The following is a 21,009-nucleotide window of genomic DNA, read 5'->3' on the forward strand; positions in this document are numbered from 1 at the left end:
TGTGGACTCATCTGAAGGCTCTCAAACTCCTGAGAGATCTTCAATTGCCTCAGTCTCCCCCACCGACTCCGAGGATAAACAATGCTGTGTCTCAGACCCGCAACCTGGCACCCACAAAGCGCTCGAGGTTCCCCCATCCTCATCCTCCTTGGAGAAGAAACACAGTTCCTGCACATGCATCCCTAGCCGTTTCTGCTTTCCCCTTCCAGCGTTGCGGGCATGCCATGACAAATGGCACAAATGGGAAAGCGATGTTTGTGTCCTCAACCAGAGACACAAAAATGTATAGCCCCGGGAGAGCAGAACACAACCTCAAGAGAGCCAACAGGTGAACAAAGAAGGCAATGATCAATCCTCCTAAAAACTACAGCTACAACTAAACCACTACCCACCGAGCCACACTAATATAATACAAATACCATAAAACTGCAGTACATGAGAACAACACACATGAGAAAGCATAACCCTTTTTTTATTTGTTGTGTTTTTTTGGGACACAGTAGCTGTAGGAAACTTGTTATGGCTTTTTGAAATGGGGACACAAAAAGGGAAAGGATCAAAAGGAAAAGGAAAAGCTGTTTCTTCTTTTTCATATGGGGAAATTAACGCAACACACTATCACTCACTGAACAAACAGTAAGATAAAGGGGCACAAAACATTGGCTTCAAAAACAACCTAAACAGCAATAAACGACATAATGTACCAACACGCAGTTAACACATTTCCAAACTCCTCAAAGAACGTCAACAGCTCCAAAATCCCACCCTATTGTGCGCCTGGTGCAACACCTTCCCTCAGAGCCTCGGAAATGAGCTGGGCATTCTATAGGGGGGACACACTTCCTTCAGAAGCTGTGTGGCCGAAAAAAATCAAACATACTCTAATCACCAGAGAGGTTCCTGATTGGCTAGACGAACCCGATGTATAAACCCATAATTCATTACGAGAACCGCTGTTCCTGATTGGATAATGAATCATCACATATGGCCAGAAAGCCTAACGCAAGTTCTTCTGGCATTTGTGCACACAATATTTGTCCCATTTTCATTGTATGGACAAATCTTCAATAAAAGATTTGTCCAATACTACGGGTCCGTTTTCAGGGAGCAGTCCTACTACCCGTGTTTTTTCTAAGCAGTCTTCCGAGAATAGCCAATATATGAGATCCTGATGTAATAGAAATGCTGTAACATTGTGTGCCTTCAGCCACTTGATTTACAATCAATATGTGTCCTTACATCTGTTCCTTGCACTGAAGTCCTGTTAAAAGCAAACACTGGAAAACCAATGAATGTTGGCTTCTGTATAAGTGTTAGATAGCCTTTGGCTTGACATTGACCTCAAATGCCTACATACTCACACCGTCTCCCAGCTTTTGCCATGTTATGGCCAGGCAGTTAGTACCATTATAGAAGTGACTGGCAATGCATATCCCATGACAACACAATAGCAAACACTGTTGGCTTTGCTAATGCTTGCTGCATTTGTACTACTTGACATAAACCCTGCACTAATCATGAAGGATGCGGGCGAGTAATGCATTCAGGGCACATTTGATACGACCTGATACAGGCAAATAAATGCGTAAAAAGTGCTTCTACAAAAGGTTTTGCAGAATGAGAATTGTTTACATGTTCTGGGATCATGGATAACGCTATGAGCCTCCTCATAAGCAATGTTCCCTCTAAGCTGTGCGCATGTGCGCTTGCCCAGCTTCCTTCTGGGTGCCGCTCAGAAGAACTTTAGCAGTGCACACAGGCAATTCTCAACTATGCAAAAAAACTTTGAAGCACAAGCCACAGCAAGCCACAGCAATTACCTGACAGTTGCTTTCTCTTAAAATAACTAACTAGTCATGATATTCTGGAGTAGCATGTTTACGTTACCCTACTATGCGAGCATGTATCATCTTCAAATCCTGTTGAATCATCTACAAGGCTGTCACCTGAAGTCCCCAAGCTACCTCACTGAGAAACTCGGCATCTCCAGAGGACTGCAATCCACCAGAAGTAAGGAAATGTGAAGGCTTGAACACTGACGGTGCAGGAAGGCAAAAATGAGAAGAACATCCTTCTCTGTCTATGCTCCAAAACTCTGGAACCTCCTACCGTCAACAACAGACCCATTTTCTGCTACAGTTCAGGAAAGAGTTTATGACCTTTCTCTTCAAGGAATGGCTCCTCTGTAACACATATGTCCACAAACCCTACACTCCCCACTGTACCCGGGACTTTGTGATCTGCCCCACATTGTCTCCTCCCCTTGTTGCTTGTAGATCCCTTGCAGCAAATGGCCCACCATTGCCCTCCCCCGTTAGCTCCCACTCCCCTTTTCTCTGCTTCCCTCATTGTGTTATTCCCCCTACGATTGCAAAGCACTCTGTTGATTCCCAAAGCCAGGTCCACGATCAATAAATACACTAATAATATTAATAATAAAAGCATCACCCACACTTTTTAACCTAATTATCATCTCAAATATCGGCTACTGACTGTAGGTAAACAGGCTACTTGGATGTATAACCTCACCCCATGCTTCCTATTCTTAGTACGTATATTATGCAAGCGCTTTGAAGTGGTCCCTTGCAGGTAATATGCCCTCTAAGGAATTTGAGAAGACCAATGTCATACTCAGAGTGTCCTACTTTAGCATTGCTAACATTACTCTATAAGTGGAGAGCAACATTGCAATAACATTTACTTGGCCTGCAAGGGAGAATGGGCATGGGCTATGCCAGGTATTACCTGTCTATAGTATTGTTGTTGAATTTTGTCTAGGCTGTGGTGAGGAAGGGTGGGCAGCAAAACTATAGTCTGTATTGTGTACCCTGTCATTTTACATCTATGTCAAGGTTACAAGCAAGGCTCCGATAAGAATTGGCTTCCTACTTTTTTTCCAGGGAGTAATAAAAGTAATTAGCTTTGCCTACAGGAATACTTTGTTTATTAAAAGATGTTCTTTGCCCTTAAAATTCGTCTTGAGATTGGTCAGAAATATTATTAGAGCTCCTTCCTGGGCCAATGCTCTGCTGGTCACGGATGAGAACAAATATCAGTAGAGCTTTTTGGGCAGAAGCCAGGGGTTGGTTCCTATGTGTTCATTGTTTCCCATTTTCCATTTTTAGGGATTAAAAATGGGTGGTGTATATGTCTCTTAGCTGTAAGGCTGATTTTGAGTAACTCACAGGACAACATAATGTGGATAGTAAGAAGAAGCCAGGGAATTTTGATCATCATATTCTATGGTGCCGTTATTCTGATGCAATTATCATCCTTACACAAATTAAAAGAGGCATGTTCTCATGGCTCTTGAATTACTTCATTAAAGTTGCGCATTAACTCCTATTGGCATGTTTTCAGACACATTCCTTTTAGTTGCCTTTATTCCATCTACAAATATTGTATCTGGTCTGATTTTTGATAGCCAAATTAGTTATGAAATGCAATATTTGTTTGTAAAACACATGAGTGTTTTTCCAGTAGCATAAAGCACACTTTTTCTCTGCACAGGAGTACTTTTGCTACTTACTGTGGCATATCTTGAAGTCTTGAACTGGTTGATACGTTCTCTTTATAAATCACATATACAATATTTGTTTTTTTAACTCATGTGTTTGGGAACAGTGTTGTAAGATGCACCTTCTATGCAGATTAGTAAAGAATTGCTGTGGTTTGGAAGTGGCAATTCTTTTCCAAACTCTCTTCGGAGATGGTAAGCTCACTAACTACGCATGCTCACAAAATGGCTTACTCGTGAGTCAGCTGCGCACATGGAAAATAAAGTGAGTACAAAAGGCAACCAGTTCCGCACTAAGAGAAAAATTATTAGAGGGAACATAGCTCATAAGTACCACATTCTCGTATGTATCTTTCTTGTAACCAAACCCATGGATTTACCAGCACCATAATATTTAGTTAACATACAAGTGAATTGCAAAATCAGGACACAGCATACATCTTCAAGTTTCTTTATTGAAAAATCCAAATACAGAGGTAGACAACTATGTCCCACCAGGGAGGCTAGATGATGGCTCGTCAGGAATAATTGTATGTGTGCGCCAAGCAGTAGGAGCCATCTCTAATTACAGTGCAAGTATCCGAGTCATTCATAGCCCTCTCTGGTATTCTCACACCAACAGAGTAAACGCCTCCACAGACAAGCCTGGGTGCTCTGAATCTAGAACCGTGGTGATATGTGGCAGAATGAAAGCAGATATTAACATAGCATAACATGTCCGAATGGCAATGACCCTCACAGCTGGATGCTCTGTGGTTAGCAAAAATGACATATTGCTCGGTAAACCCAACATGTCTATGTATATGCAAACATATGCCTCCAACAGTGTGCCAGTGCTACCATCCTATTTCTCATGGCAGGCTGTGTGTTTTTTTAGGTCACACTTCTGATAGCCTACGGGTGACTAGAGAGAGAGGTGTTTGCCGGGATGGTCAGACATGCTGTGTCTGTCTTTTCATGAAGGCAGTGGCCCCGGGTTCTAGCTCAAACTCACAATTAGAGGGCAAGCACTCAGGCGTGGGGCTGCAACCTGATGGGGATTGGCACACAAATGCAACATGGTCAGCAGTTGTGAAAGTGTCTAAACAATGGCCCCAGTGACTTCCCACTGAGGCGTGGAATGGGAAATCCAGCTGTGAATATTCAGAAGATGTAAAACTGTATTTGTGTTTCATTATTTGAATTTGTGTTTCATCATCGCAAACCATGCTGGGAAGCAACAGAGTGCTGTCCGTGTCGCTGAAGGCAAGGGAGGAGCCGTGGGGCTCTGGCCATTGGGAGATGGATGTGATGCGGGAAATGCAAAGAGCTTTGGTGGCTCAAATCTTCTGCCACAGCACAAGAAACCAAAGAGCACGATCCTGTTTAGATCAAGCAAAGACACTGGAAGGGCACACAAAAGCATATAGGTGAGAACAAATATAATGTCTCAAGAAACCATGTGAAATATAGATGGACGTGCTTCACACAATGGCAAAGGGGCTGCCTCTGTGGATCCGCTGTTCCAGGGAGGGTTAGATGAAGAAGAGTTTCAGCAGAAGGAGCCCCGTGAGGACCGGCAGAAAGATGCCCCGGCCGAGGCGGTTGCTGCTATCCGTGCAAACAAGCTCGGCCTCTACAGTTAATCCTCCAATACTCGTTACCTTCTTTCCAGTACAGATACTTGGAGTCGCGCAGCCTCGTAGAGCAATTTTGGAAATCTGAGAACCTGCGCGGAGACAAAACATGTTTCATCAGCACCTTTACTCAATTGAATCAACACACATCATCATGTCATCAGCATCTTATCGTGCATCTGCACCACATCTTATGTGCCATCTGGACTTCATCGGCCACTCCATGTCCAGCCCTGGAATACTTACACCTGCCCCCACGCCCAGCCCTTCTGATCTGCTCATCTACATCCCAATCAACCCTGTCATCATCAGCAGCGGTGGTTCGGTCATCTTCACCGCGTGACTGGATGATAACCAACCTATGCATATTATCCAACCTTAGAAAATACATGTTTAGACAATCTCTGAATGAAATGGAAGATTTGTCAAGTGGATCATCAACACAGATTGGTAGAACGTCCCGGGTGGATAGCTCAGCGGCAAAGTGCTCCCCTTGGAAGCAAGATGATACGGAGCAACACAGTTTCAATCCCCAAGTCCGCGCTTAGAAAACTCTCTGTATTAAGAGTGTTATAAATAACCAATCATATTATAACAGCTCCAATTCAATATTACATAATAATAAGTAGAATTTGTTATAGATTATTTGTATATAATATATTTGCTCCTTATCAATTCACTCAACAATAGAGGACCCATGTCGCTTTTTCTCCATTTAGATAGATTGTGATCACTCTTTTTTATCTCCATATCTCGGCACTATTTCGTTTGCCCAACAATATTCCAGCTAGATGGATGATACAGCTGTGCCAGACATTGCCTCTCGTTTCACCTCTCCTTTTGATTCAATGGGGGTCAAATGCGTACTCTTTTCACAATGGCCATGAGCTCCTCATTATCAGGGTGCATACGTGTTCTGGCCTGTGCCATAGCTAAAGTGTTGGTGGACTAAAGTTTAGAACACTAGACCCTTGGGAAGCGAGCATCCAGGACCGCCATCCTACATTGAGGCCTTGTTTTGCTCTGCCCTCTCACTAATTAGACATCTTAATATAGGGGTATTGAAAAAGTTATTTCTCAGGGTCAAACTCTACGTCGCTCATGCTCTCCTATAACAGTATGTTGCTGTACGTCCAAATAACGAGTTCAGCCCATGTAAAGTCACCCCATCATCATCAATAAACGGACTCATTAGTAAGTGCTTAAAATCTGGTGCGCACCTCAGGCAGGGCACCGTTGTCCCAGGCAAATGATTTTAGTTCTGAAAATGCCATCATTCATCTGAATTCGTTATGACTTGAACTACCTTGTATTGAGGACCTAAAGGCAAAGGGCAAAACTATATTTTTAACTAGACTAGCCGCGTCCATGTCAGGTTGTTGGCTTACCTTTTTGCCCGAGGTATTTTCTTTTGGCTTCAAGAGAAACTCAAACAAATCCTATGTCTTATTTTTTGGCACAAAAAGGCTATCTACTAGTACAAACCACGCAGCAATACGCGTTGGCAACGTTGATGGATATGTGTTTTGCTTTTCAGACAGACACACAGTTGGTCTCGGGAGCACAGCTCAGAGGCAACGTCTTGCCATGAAAGCAACACAAAGCAGAACACCACAGGTTCGATCCCCGGGTTCGCTCTTAGAAAGCTCTGGGTATTCGTGCGTTGTAAATAAACAATTCCAATACAGGAATGTTAATCTTGGGAACCTCCTTAATTTTCCTTGTGAAGTGATACCAAACGTGTGGGATTTCGAAGGGGTTGTGGTTGTGCGCATATGTTTGGCAGACTCACTGATTAGGGCCAGCCACTCCTCTTGAGGCAGATATTAAACAAATTTTAAGGAGGAAATATAAGATAAAACACATTTTTAATTCTAAATAATTAAAGAATTCTGTTGGTGCAGGAAATTTCCCTCCTCTCGATTTACTGCCGGCCAGGCGTGGACCTTTTTAAAGTTCTTACTTCTTTGAAATGATGTCAAAAAATGTGCGAGTTCTCTTGGCAATACAGGCAAACGTTTTTGGGCGGAAGTCTTGCAGAAATAGCCACTCTGTGCACCTCTACCATGGACTATCAATGCCTGTAGCTGCGAAACAAAGTACAAACAATCGAATGTCTAGTTCTGGGCACCCCATGGAATCTACTGATGGAAGGCTTAACTCTGTCACCCTAAGAAGCCAGCAAAGAGATGTGGCCATTAAGAAAATGTTTGTGAGCAAAGACAGTTCTAATCTCCCACCCACACACAGGTGTCAGTGGAGGTGGTGTACCGATATAGGAGTTCCCGTGGAAATCCTGAATTCCGGGACATAAGGGGGATAGGTTTTAAGAGATTTCCAGTTGCCACAAGTGCAAAACCAGACACAGTACTAGTGAATCATTTCACAAGAGGTTTGGCCATGTTTCCTTACTGTACAGGGGTTCTTTTGCAACTAAACCCTGGTGGCATAGCCTAAGTGATGCTTCAAAGAGAATTTGGATGAGGAATCGACAATGAACTTATTTTCACAAGCAAGTACTCACAGATGTTAACCTTTTTCTCAAAATGGCAATATTTTTCAGGTCTCCTTGTTCAGCCATTATGAGGTAGGTGGACCACACACTGATAGATTTCTCTGGGTGCATGGATACACAAAAAATATGCTTTTGTTGATCTCCTTAACCGGGAGAGCGTTGAGCCAGAGCGGAGCACCAAGTCAGCCTGGTCCACACAAGCCAAATTACAAGCTGAGTCATCTACATAAAGGCAAGTCAATTATGCAGACTAGTATTTTATAATTAACAGAAGTGATGTAATCAAATATGATATAGTTAGCCTCGTTATGCACAATAAAAAAGCATCCTTTTCATTATCTACAAGCAAATGTGCACTAGCAGGTCTCTCAAGACCCTTTAACTCATTGCAGTACCATTAATCCCTTGCACTGAAAGATCATTTAAGCCAGCCAGAACACTGTCTTGCTGAAATCTGGCTTGCACATTGCAATAAATGTATAGACTTATGAGGTCGAAGGGGGTGTGAACAATCAGGAAAAGAGTTCCACTTCTTTTTATTTTTTGTTGTTAACCGTTTAATTACATTTTACAACCATTTTCACCATTCCAGAAGGGTCTTAATGCCGTTCCCCTGATGCCATTACTGGCTGATCTAGCACATCACTGTGGGTATAATTGGTATTAGCATACTGTCGCTAAGACCGGAGAGGCTCATAGTGTATTGCGGGCGTGTGGGTCACAGAGATGTTTGCAGTCATAAAAATGGAAGCCTGTCCTGGATTTCTATGACAGTCAAAACAGTTCCAGAAGAAATAGTCGTGCCAGGAAGGGGAGGCAGGTGGTAGAGGTAAGTGTGGGTTTCCATGCTGCGGTGTGGGAGAAGTAGATGGGGCAGTGTGGGCAAGGGAGGTGGCGGGGCATGGCTGGTTGGGACATACTTGCTGAGAAAGGTGCCAGCTCAGGATGAAATGCATACTAACACATGGGATTCAGCCCTTCTCCCTGCACTGCTGATTCTTCCCAGGTGCTAACTGAAGCTAAAGCATACCTCTTTATTTTAACCCCCTAGAGCAGTTACTGTTATACTGACATTTGTTTGACTGAGCATTCATTAATCCTGGATGACATAAATCTGGACAGTCACTAGCAGGTTTCAATTTAGCCAGGGGATAATGGAGGAGTTCATACTAACACTAAGAAGCTATCTCTCCTCGCAGTCCAATTCCACATTTGGAAGGCTTGCTAATTGTTATCTTAGACTATAGTTTTAGATATTACAGGTGACAAAGTTTGAAGCTGTTCACAAGGGATGTTACTTTAATATCAGGTGATGGTGTGAGATTTGATTTTTCATGCCACTGGACAAGTGTGCAGCTGTAGTAGGAGCCTTATTGACTTGTCTCTTGGACTATTGCAATGCAGTCCTAGAGAGTACTGCAAGGAAACCTCTTAGCAGACTCCAGGTGGCTTAAAACTGATCAGGTTCTCCGTGTGGGAAAAGCGATCATATCCAACATTTTCACATGAAGCCTCGGTGGATTACGGGAGAGTATGAAATTCATCTTAAAACTCACTGAAGAATCTTCAAGGGACATCCACAGAGCTTCTCCTGCCCAACCCAAGGATAGCATCACATGGTACATCCCAGAATGGATGGATCCTTTGGCCTGTGGAGGATCACAGATAATTCATCCGTGGGACTCTGTCAGACCAGAGTACATAAAAGACTTATAGTTTTGGGACCCAGGCTTTGGAATACATTATCAAATTATATTCATGATAGCATAGTGTAAAGCAACCGGAGGGGGGATTCTGTACTCCTGCTCTCTATTTGGCAGAGAAGAGGCACAGAAGACCCCAGCCAAGATTCTCTGCTATGGTACCAATGGACGAGCAATCAAGGCCTAGCTTCCCAGGAGGTGATGCAGGCTGGTTCTTAAGTACAGTGTAGTCCCCAAGCACCCACAAAGGAATGTCCACACGCTATGTTAGTTAAAACGGTGTCCGGTCAAAGGTTTGAATCCAAAAGGATCGAATGCCATAGGGTTGAGTCAATAGGACCTAAAACAAAAGGGTTGAATTTTTTTTTAAAATGTATATTTTTTGTTGTGTTTCCGTATAGGAAAAACAGTGTTTTTTAACACAAAAAAGGTGGTTTAGGGGGAACCCCCCCCAAAAAAATAAAAAAAATCGACCCTTTTGTTTTCGGTCCTTTTGATTCGACCCTATTGTATTTTGATCCGTTTGATTCAATACTTTGACCTATAACCAGTTAAAACACAGCTATTTATATAAATAAGTTTCAAGGTTACATACACAATCACTATAATACATATGTGCTCCGACAATTTTAAAATTGTAAATATATACAGTTCTAGTTGGTACCACGATTACTCTGATTCCATTAAAATGCATCAACTGTACTCAGTTCAAATAGCATACGAATCAATACAGCAAAACTATATCAACCATAGACTTAGGAGGAAGATAAGTTGGTTTTGACATTTGCCAGAATACTGGTCCCGTTATCTAGACACTGTTCCGTGTGAGGATCCCCCCACCTGGACAGCCTATAAATGAAGATGCGCTACAAGCCCAGTCCATATACTGTCTATTAGAGTCTTATCTGCTTCTATAGTACTGCAACCCAATGTACCTTGTTTTGTAGAGTTCATTGTCAGGGAATCGACAAGCCCTTCTTGAGTGCACTCCCTTTCAAGCAGGAGCCACTGATCATCGAACCTCCGAGATGAAGACAAGGTGAATGCTGTCATTGAGGCAGCAGCTTCTTGCGGTGCTCGTTGACTAGGGATTTAAAATGTCCTGCAACAGGGGAGGAGTGTCGTGCACCTCGACGACGATGGTTCGATGCCGCAAAGAGTTAGTGAAGAACTTTGGCCCAGCAAGGGGGCATCGAGTCATCGGCGTCTGGCGTTGGCGAACGGGACGTGACCACGGCTAGCTTCAGTAGCTTCGTCAGCATCTATGAGGTCTTCGGGTGTAGGGAAACCCACCGGCAGATTCTCCTCTGTCGTCGGCAGCCTTGACTTTCTCCGGCAGGACGAAAGCAGTTGACGAGGATGAACAATGGAGTCCTTGGATCAAATGTTCTTAGGCAAAGGGAGCACTGCAGCTCCGGTCGTTGACGGCGGTCGTCAACGGTGGATGTCTGTCCGGTGCTTCTCTTCCTTCTCCTCGGCGGTCCCCTTCTCCGGTCGGCAGCCTTTCGCAGGTCTGTCTATCAGGGAGCTTTGGCAAAGATCAGCTGGTGCACGATGGTCCCTCATAGCTCGGGAAGAGGTCTCCTAGCCAGGTCCTCTCTTGGATCAGTTCTTTGAAGGCACAGCAATTTATGGATTAGCGAAGGACTGCAGCAGCAGCTCTTCTTCTTCCAGTGGGCTTCAAAGTTGAGCATGAGTTTCAACTTCAGCTTCTGAACGATTTCTAGCAGTGAGAGGCCCCAAATATACTAGTTGATCTCCCATTCATTCGGCTGGGTCACACACAGGCGACCAATTATTCAGAAGGGAATTCAGGCAGTCAGGCAGCCAATCAGGTGCACAGTGCATTCAGGCAGTTCTCCTCCATCCAGACACTTAAAAGACAGAACGTGGATTCAGACAAATACTCTGCCATTCAGCACTACATACTGCATTCATATGAGTTTCGGGCAGGGCTGTCTCAGTCATTGTGTCAACCACCAGATACTAGACACCCATAACACAGAATGCGTATTCGTCACACACTCCATTCACCCAGGTCCCACCCCACGGGGGTACCCACAACATACAGTCATTGGGAAGGCTCCATCCAGTCTGACCTGGACTTCCCCACACTACCATATGTGGAGGCTCCACCCAACAACCAGTCTGACGGAAGAGACAGAGTCAGGGGTTCCCGGGACTTCGGGAAAAGAAGGTAACAGGGGATAGAAAGCAAGAGGGCCACAGGGGGCATCTTGTTTCCTATCAGGAATCCACTGATTCCAATGACAGGACCTGGGCATCCCAAAATGGAGGATGCACAGGGCACCTGTCAATTCAGCACATAGCTGCCGCCAGCCCATACCCTGCTCTGTGGGCCACACACAGGTGCACAAAAATATACACTAGGAGTACAGGGTCATACTCCCACCCATGCGTGCCATAAGGGTATCACAAGGGTCTGTTCACCAAACCAAATACAGGAAGAGCCGCACTGCCAGGAGTCCTATATGAACTCCTGCATGGAAAACAAGTCGGAACATACATGATAAAGCAATAAAGGACAAGGATTCAGAGGCCCTGTCCCTCTGATGCATTTCCAGCATCACACATAGCGCATACTTTTTAAGTTCAATCCCCTTTTGAAGCAGCATCTCTTTGTATCAGCAAATAGAGGCTGTTTATTTGACAACAAATAAGAATATGCTCTAACTAAGTGAAAAGGTGATCAAAAAAAGAAAAACTATATTATTTTTGTCTGTTCCACCCACTTGACTGCCAACAGGCTTCAGCAGCAACCACTTGAAACAAACATTGCACTTACTCCCACCTACACCATTCTCCAGTGGTATGACAGTTCCACTACTCTTTTTGATACACCTCTACCACTGATGGACATGTGCATGTACTGTGGTGTGATACTAATATAATGAAAAGCCGCATAAATTACAATTGCACAGCTTCTCCGTGAACAGAGCAGGACTGAGTTGCTGCGATTTTGGTCACATCTAACATTTGCAGGGTAGGTGCCAATGTCTCTGGTTTACCAACATTTCCTAAATCTGCACTGACAATGTTTAAATGTATCCTTTGACACATCTTTGAAGCGTCATAATCCTGTAGGAGAATGTATGTGGAAACTGAGCCGATTGTTCTACATAGTATATTTTGAAAGGGTGCATGAATGGCTAACGTCTCGCTTTCAATCAACTGTGCACCCATTAGTTTCTATGAAATCCCTCACTAACTGACAAATCTCAAAGCAAGGCAAAACAAAATGGGAGGGCCATTTTGCCCAAAACATAGCTCAGGGCCAACGCCCTCTCCTTGGAAGCAAGATGACTCTGAGCAACACAGGTTCGATCCCCAGGCCCACACTTAGAAACCACTGGGTATTAAGGGTATTATAAAAAAAACAATTATAATAATTATCATTAAAGGTCATTTATTTAAAAATGAATTCGGAGAACACGTCGAACCCTCCAAAAAAAGAGCCACATGATGACTTTGTTCACAGGATCTTCAATTCAACTTGAACAGGTTGAGAGGTATGTAGAGACCTGAGCCAGCGTTCCCAGTGTATAAAACCAAAGAGTGATATTATTTATTGTCAGGAATCAGCTCAGGCTCCTGCGCAGATCACTGACTTCACAGACTTCAGTGCTTAGAGGGTCAACCTTGTCAGAAGCTGAGGTTTCACTGCATAGGCCCAGCTCTTATCAGAAGATTCAGTTAGTGCCCATGCTGTAAAATCGTTTGTCATTGATATCTCATCAGCTGCTATGATCCTTCCAAAAGTCCTTGCCCGCTGTGCTAGTCTTTGTGACTCATTCCACATGCCACCCGTCAAGTCCTGCTTACTCATTACCAAAGTTCCTCTGCCACTGTTGGCCACCCACCAGACCATCCGCATTGGTGAGATTGGGGTGTACCGGAAAGCCTTGGTGCTTGGACAATAGGGAGGGCTTTAGGCAAGTCTGTGTTCTGATTACTCTTCACCTCTATTTTAGCCCCACTGGTGTGTCACTGTGTATATATCTGTCCCACCCCTGCCTGCCTCTAAACAGCATACATGAGGGACGGCGCCCTCTCCTATCCAGACAGTCCCAGCCCACTCGCCTTCCTGAGGCACATTTCTAACTTCTGTGGGAGTGTTTGGGAAGTGAAGGTGTTGGCACCAAGCCATCATCATTTCCTGTGTGAGGTCTGTGAGCCCAAAGCTGGACAGTTTGCAAGACCCACTTCTTTCTGCACCCAATCCGTTGTACCTTCCTGCTACACACCAACAATAAATGGCCCAAACAGACGTCCAAACAGATGGCTCGGAAACAAACCACTGCTATGCAAGAATCAGCCAAGGCCTTGCCAGACAAGAAGATAGCAAACCCAGGTCTGGGGGGTTACAGCTAGTTCCTTATCATCCTTGTTTCCTAGCTTCAATCCAATACAGAGAGATGCAGCATGTGTGTTCCCGCTATCAGAATACTTTTACTGTGATCCAAATTAGTGTGACCTCTACCAAACACAGAGACTCTTCCGTTTCCTCATTAACACCTCCCTGTTTCCAAATAACCAGTCCAAGGAAATGTAGCACACTTGGGGGTCTGCGGGAGCCGAGTTAACCTGGACTACCTTATTACTCAATTCAGGCAATCCCATGCTTAGTTATTATGTCTGATTCAGGGCCTTATTAAGGAAAGTCTTTTCTATGCATTTCTTGTCTCAAGCTAAGGGCGATAATTAGCTGACTCGAACAGGATGCCCTTGACTTGCTTTCCTATCTCGTGCAGTTTCAAAAGTAAGTTATGGACCTGGGAAAAGGCTCACATGTTGGCTTTTGAACATGGCTTCCTGGAGGAAATTCTGAGTGCCCATGCCCACGTGCACCTGGCCGTGGCAACTATCGAGTACCTTATCAACATGGTACTTTAAATTGATCAGTGGATCCAGGACAGCCAGGCCGAATGAACAAATCCTGAAAGTAGTCGACCATTGAGCCATTTCCCTGTCTGCCCTACAGTTCCTGTTATGATTGAGTTTGTAAATGAATCTATCCCATGGAGATTGGTCGACTCCTCAGTTCCCTTTCTTCGGAAGAATGGAACAAGGGACTTTTCAAAGGCTTATGCATGTACAGTGGAAACACAGACCAACTCTGTACGAGACTGACTTTTATTGATTTTGGGAAATGCCAAAGCTCAGAAGTAATGCAGAACTCCTAAATCTCCACTGTTTCCTCTGTGCCGTCAACTAGGCTCTCACTGCGAGTTTATTTACCCACTGAGTTTGCAGGAACTATAGTACCTCTGAATGTTGCCATCTTTATTGACTGTGAGGCACTGAAAAACTTGTGTATGGGCGTGCTATAAACAAAATATATCATATCATATCATATCATCAGGAAACTGTATGGCTCTACATTTCGCCAGGAAACACTCAATACCCAGGTTTTTGAAACCGCAGCAAGCATCAATTAATTCCATTGTGACCTTGGGTGACATCACACATGTAACCACTGCTTTGCGAATGCACATCCAAGATAGTGAGGAACTCATCAGCTTTAAGTTTGTTCCCTAATCTATAAATGAACCTAGGAATGGCTTGATCATCTCGTCATAATCCCAGCAGTGCCTGGGTTAAGGAAAAAGTGAATTGTTCATCTGAACCCTGCATGAAGTGTGCTGCACTACCATGTTTGTCAGCAAGATTCCTGTGGTAGCCCCAGTGCACACTGCTGTAGTTTCTGCTCTGATTAACATTACGTCAGAACATTGAGCATTACTGGATGTATTCTTAACAACGAAAGCTGAGAAGCTACCTCTACACCACCACAGCGATAAGAAGCTACCTCTACACCACCACAGCGATAAGAAGCTACCTCTACACCACCACAACGATAAGAAGCTACCTCTACACCACCACAGCGATAAGAAGCTACCTCTACACCACCACAGCGATAAGAAGCTACCTCTACACCACCACAGCGATAAGAAGCTACCTCTACACCACCACAGCGATAAAAAGCTACCTCTACACCACCACAGCGATAAGAAGCTACCTCTACACCACCACAGCGATAAGAAGCTACCTCTACACCACCACAGCAATAACCCAATAGGTCTCATACCAGATCTGAAGATTCCACATGGACAAATCTACTCCTTGCCTGTGAAAGCAGAACATTTGATAATGACCTAAGTGGATGAAGACCTGCAGAAGGGGTCAATTTGAACTTTGACCTCACCCGCCAATGCTGGGACCTTTCTTGTGCAGAACTCCAGAGAGCTTAGGCCATACATTGACTACTGTTGGTTAGACCAGATCACAATCAAGAATAGGTATCTGTTGGCACTGACTCCCAACATCGTTGAGACACCTCCTGGTTCAGTGGTCTATCTAAGATTTATGAATAGTATACAACATGGTATAGGTCCAAAAAGGAAAGGAGTGAAAGACTGCATTCAAGACCACGTATGGCCACTTTGAGTAAAACATCATGCCTTTCAGCTTTGTAATGCTCCTGTCGCTTTTCAACAATTTCTCACAGATGTGTTCCATAACATTAGCAGTGTTTACCTAGCTATGTAGCTGGATGATGTACTCATTTACTCCCAAAGCAGACACGGCCATAACCATCATGTACATGAAGTCTTCACCAATAGTGAAAACAAAAATCACTCTTAATGGAAAATTGGAAAAATTACATTTCTAAACAAAGGAGGTTGGGTTCTTGGGCTATTTGCTTACTACCAATAGAGTAGAGTTGGATCACAGCAAGGTGCAATTGGCCCAGAAATAGCCCACGACACCCAATCTCTCTGAAGTAGAGCTTTTCATCAGCATTTATCAATGATTTGTCAAAGACTTCTATCGGCTAAAGCACCTCTTTAATCGACTGAATGAGAAGTCTAATTGCTCCTTTCTTTTGAAAGGAAGGCAAGAAGAGAAACTTAGAACAACTCAAGGAAGCCTGCTGTTGAGAACCTGTCTTAGACCTACGCAACACTTGTCATATGTTTCGATCTAGAAGTAGATGTCTCCCGCATAGCTGTGGGTGCTGTGCTGATACCAACAATGAAAAGAGGGGCTCATTCAACCCACAGCCTACCTTTTACAAACTCACATTCCTTCAAAGGGCAAGTATCTCATCTACGAATGTGACCGTCAAGCCATCAAGGACAAACTCACTCACTGGCATAATCTGTTATAGGGAGATTTGCACCATGTCGAAGTGCTACAAACCATTAAAAATAAACTAGCATTCCTGAAGGAGACGCCTCATTCCCCAGATGTCCGTTGGATGCTGTTTTTCACTCATTCGAAATATTATTTGTCTTATTGTTGCGGTTTGACACAAGTAAAAGGCTATACTTTGACCCCTACCAGCCCCAATTCCATGAACCTGGTGGACCCCCTACATGTTCTGCAGCCTGTTCTTGCCACCACAAGAGCCATCAGGGCTCTATCAGGATAGGAGAACCAGCTCCCAGTATCACCTCAAGACTGCAAAGTGATCAGGTTTGTGAAGCAGCACCCAGATATGCACCCGCTTCCTGAAGGCATATTACACGTGCAAAATCGCAAATATGTTCTTCTGACCGAATGTTGTTGCAAACTACTTAAGTGGTGCCATGATTCCAAGCTCTGTGGCCACCCTGGATAACACAAGACAAAGGAGATGGTGCAAAATTGGTTCTGATGGACGAACATGGCGAAACGTATTTAAGTCTATGTACAAGATTGCACCATCTGTGCACAACAGGACGAAACCCAACAACCACATGAAAGTACCTGACAGCACCTGGGATGGTCAAAAACATGGACTGTATCACTGAATTGCCATTGTCATGCAAGCATACTTATCTGAGTAGTGGTTGATACCTACTTTAAGATGGCACATTTTGTAAATGCACAGTACTCCCATATGCAGACAATATGGCCTGTCAATTCATACACCTAATTTTTCACCTCCATGGGTTACTGGAAAGGATCGTATTGGAAAGGGGATCTGAGTTCACAGCTAGGTTTTGGCATGCTCTGGCTGACCAATTCGATTTTCAAGTTTCATGCATCCCTTGTCAAACAGATAAGCCAAACAAATGAGTTAGTTAACCAGGTACAGAACAGTATCTCTGCTGTTTTACCACTCATGCCCAAGAAAACTGGAATTAACTCCTTCCATTAGCCAAATTTGCCTACAACAACCCTCATCAAGTATCTATCGATATGTCCCCTTTCTACTCCTTGACAACTGCTGCCATTTCTGCAGTGCAAGCATTCATCAAATGTATAGTCTTCATATATCGCAACACCCATCACACATTACAACAGGTCAAAGACAATTACACATTTCTGGTTGATTGCAAACTATGACAAGCTCCTGGCTACGCGGTTCACAAATGTGTTTGAGTCTCCACATTCAGATCCTGTAATGCCTCCACAAGCTCAAGCCTCACATTATTGCTTCCTTTAGCATCCTGAAAATCAGTAGGTTCCAAATCGCTGCTCTCAAAGCATTAGGGGATACATCCAAACCAGTTCATTAACATCTTTGATATTACATTTTTCAATTCTCCTCTGCCTGAGATTCAGTCTGTCCTCGATTCCCACCTGTGGGAGTCCAAGCTTGAATACCCGATTCACTGAAAGGAAGAACGCTCCTGGGAAGCTAGCCTTCCTGCTCTGTTCATGCAACTGCATAGGCTTTTCCAGCCATTCCACTCCTGCCACCCTGCAAAGCCTGTTCCTTTGGGTGAGGAGATAGCTAACACCATAGGCCGCAGTGCTTATTAAAGGCACCAGAAACATTAATTAACCTTGTCTGGAGTTTCTCTGCAAGTGCCTAAATCTCATCAGAATATTCAGCCACCTCTGTATACCAGGCTACAAAAACTGACGCCCACGACCTTTTCTCCGCAACATCATTGATCATTGATCTATTGTCGGCTTCTGTGATCTTAGCGAAAGACATTATCTGCCCGTGCTTATCCTTGTGGCTCGTTACTTTTGATATCTCTGACCAACTCATCATGCCATCCATCTGGTCAGACACAAGACTGACCGCACTAGTTAGTTTAAGGGTCTGCAGGAGAGTCTGAGCCCCTGGACAGTTGGAATTGCTTTGGGAAAGTCTGACTACCTATTGCCATTCAACTCTCTTCCAGCACCCCTGGTGTTCCGCTGCATCGCTAGCAGGCCCCGCCCATAGCTCCTCTAAGCCACACACTTGCAGCAAGATGTCCTCTCCTGCCCAGATGGTCCTGGCCCACCCTACACACATTGTTAACTCCTTAGAGAGTACTTGGGAGGTGAGGGGTTAGTGCTGGCCATCATCGGTTCCTGTGCGAGACAAGAGAAAGTCCAAAGCCTAAATTACAGAGCATTGTAAAGCAGTCACAGAGGCTGCAACAATAATTGTAACGATAGTTAATTTTATCAGGCTTAACAAGCTCAGGGGCTCAATAAACCTGCTGGGAAATGAACCTGTGAGTGTGGGATGAACACAGATATATGACTTAAGATATATGACAGATATGTGCCTTAAGCAATGGGCTATCTTTAAAATCCTTATACATACACTGGTTTACTGTAGTTTGGCCTTTTCTTACATCGACAATGCAGGTTATATATGAAGTGTGCTGAGGGGTGGTGCATATCACAGCCTGCTACATGGCACCCTGCAGTATTCTTTGCCAGTTTCCCTGGGTTAGTTTACTTTGCCAATGTCATTACATTGTAAAACTGTTATTAAAGTGTATGCAAGTGAAATACGAGGAAAACATTGTCACACAGAAAGGTACATGCTTCCATAAGGCAGGGTTCACTTTGAAGAGATGCATTCATTTATTTACTGTAATTTGGTCTAGAAGTAAAACATTAGGCAAAAATAGGGCTGATCACAAATCAAAAAAGATACTTAAAAAAATCTACAAAATTAAAGAGATCTGTTCAATCAACATTACACCATTCCAATACAAATCTATTCAAGCATTCATTAATTATGAACAAATCAGCCAAAATTATACATTTGATGAGTTTTTAAAACAGCATTGAGTGGACAAATATTTCAGCGTCTCAATGCAATTAGTATTATGACATAGCCTACAGAATCAAAGTGATCTGTCGTAGCCCATACGGTCTCCCATGATTTCAAACAAACATAAAAGATAAAAAATGGAATACAAAATAATCTAGCAAAAACACTGATGGGGAATTTCATCACATTTGTTTATACGGTATGATAATACGGAAACAATCTTACATATTCAGTCAGTGGTGATCTTACTCTAAATGATGGTATGTGTTTCCATACTCACTGACGAGCCTTACATTTAATACATTTAATATCACCAAATATTACAACTTAATTAATCAACCCAAATAATGTGTTTTGTTGCAGACCTAATGTTCAAAACAAATTGTTATCTTCTTAAAATTACTCAGGTATGAATTGAAGTTCAGCTGAAATCAATTCTATCCACTTGAACAAACGTAAAGACCAACTCCGAATACACCCTTCCCACTGATCAAATGACACAACTCGTGCAGATGGCAATAAACTGCAACAATACAGTAGGACAGAGAGGATGTTTTGATGTATAATGGTATTAATGTTTTCAAAGTATAACTGATGTGTTTCACATGGAATTTTTACATGTTTGTTGCCAGCAATAGAATTGTATTTGTTGTGCTTTATAACAGCCCAATTTTAAATGTGTGAATCTAAAACACAAGCACTCCCAATAAGCACTCTTATTTTTCACTTTATTCGTACCAAATTTCATAACGTACGAAATGGAGGAATTAGTCAATAAATCATTGCTCTCCAAATAAGTAACAATGGTAATCAAATTCACTTGTGAGGCAACAGGTGTTTCATCGAATACTGCAAGATTGTCTGCATAGATCAGCCAGACAAATAGAAACAAGACAATCTTAGGCTAAAAATGATGTACCCTGTCTATATGTCAGCTAGATTAGCAAGAAAGAAAATGTCAATTTCAATATAGATTGGCAATATATACATGAAACACACAGGGGGCAAGAACACACCTCTGCTTCTGGCCCTTCATTGATTGACTTTATAAGCTAGGAATAACTATCTGCACAGGTCAAATTTTCATCATGGAATCAGCATATCAACGTATAAATAATATTAAAAGCCCTTCAGAAAGACCCCATTTAGAACATTTTTGCCATAGCTGAAGTCTATTTACTTGATTAAAGGCTGATATAAGTGTCTAAAAAGGCCACATATTGCGGCATATTTTTATTTAAAAGGGCCTAATGCTTAATGACATTTAATAAAAAAAACATGATGAGAAGTAGAAATATCGCTTATAAAACCTGTTTGCAAGATGCAAAAAATATATGTAATATATATGTAATATATGTAATAAATCCAATGATTAAGTTCATCAAGCTAGTGGACAATCTGTGCTATTTTACACTGGTTGCAGACTGTTTATTACCCACAGGTTTTTTTTTCTCTTAAAATCCTTACATTATACTGCAAGGCTCTTTACCTAAATGTAAAGCAACAAGTAATGAAACATCAGGATTTAAAATCTCCACTAGATGAATGTCCCTAGAGGTTACAAACCTCAACAATGGAATACCATGTATAACTTGAAGAGCAAATTGGCCATTTAGTGGACAAGTAGAATTGTTGATAAT

The 21,009-nt window shown here is 43.0% G+C and overlaps 1 protein-coding gene across 1 annotated transcript in view; it reads right to left on the bottom strand.

The window, feature by feature from the left end:
- Positions 1-3,952: 3,952 nt before the first annotated feature.
- Positions 3,953-21,009, bottom strand: part of LOC138529284 (phospholipase A2 inhibitor and Ly6/PLAUR domain-containing protein-like) — a 402,239-nt gene continuing 385,182 nt past the window's right edge. The window contains exon 5 of the mRNA XM_069640823.1: positions 3,953-5,225. Coding sequence (XP_069496924.1) covers positions 5,032-5,225 — 194 coding nt within the window. The 3' untranslated portion in view covers positions 3,953-5,031. The remainder of the gene's footprint in view (positions 5,226-21,009) is intronic.

The sequence above is a fragment of the Ambystoma mexicanum genome, chromosome 1q (assembly GCF_040938575.1).
Source record: "Ambystoma mexicanum isolate Mex_15411 chromosome 1q, UKY_AmexF1_1, whole genome shotgun sequence".
NCBI lineage: Eukaryota > Metazoa > Chordata > Amphibia > Caudata > Ambystomatidae > Ambystoma > Ambystoma mexicanum.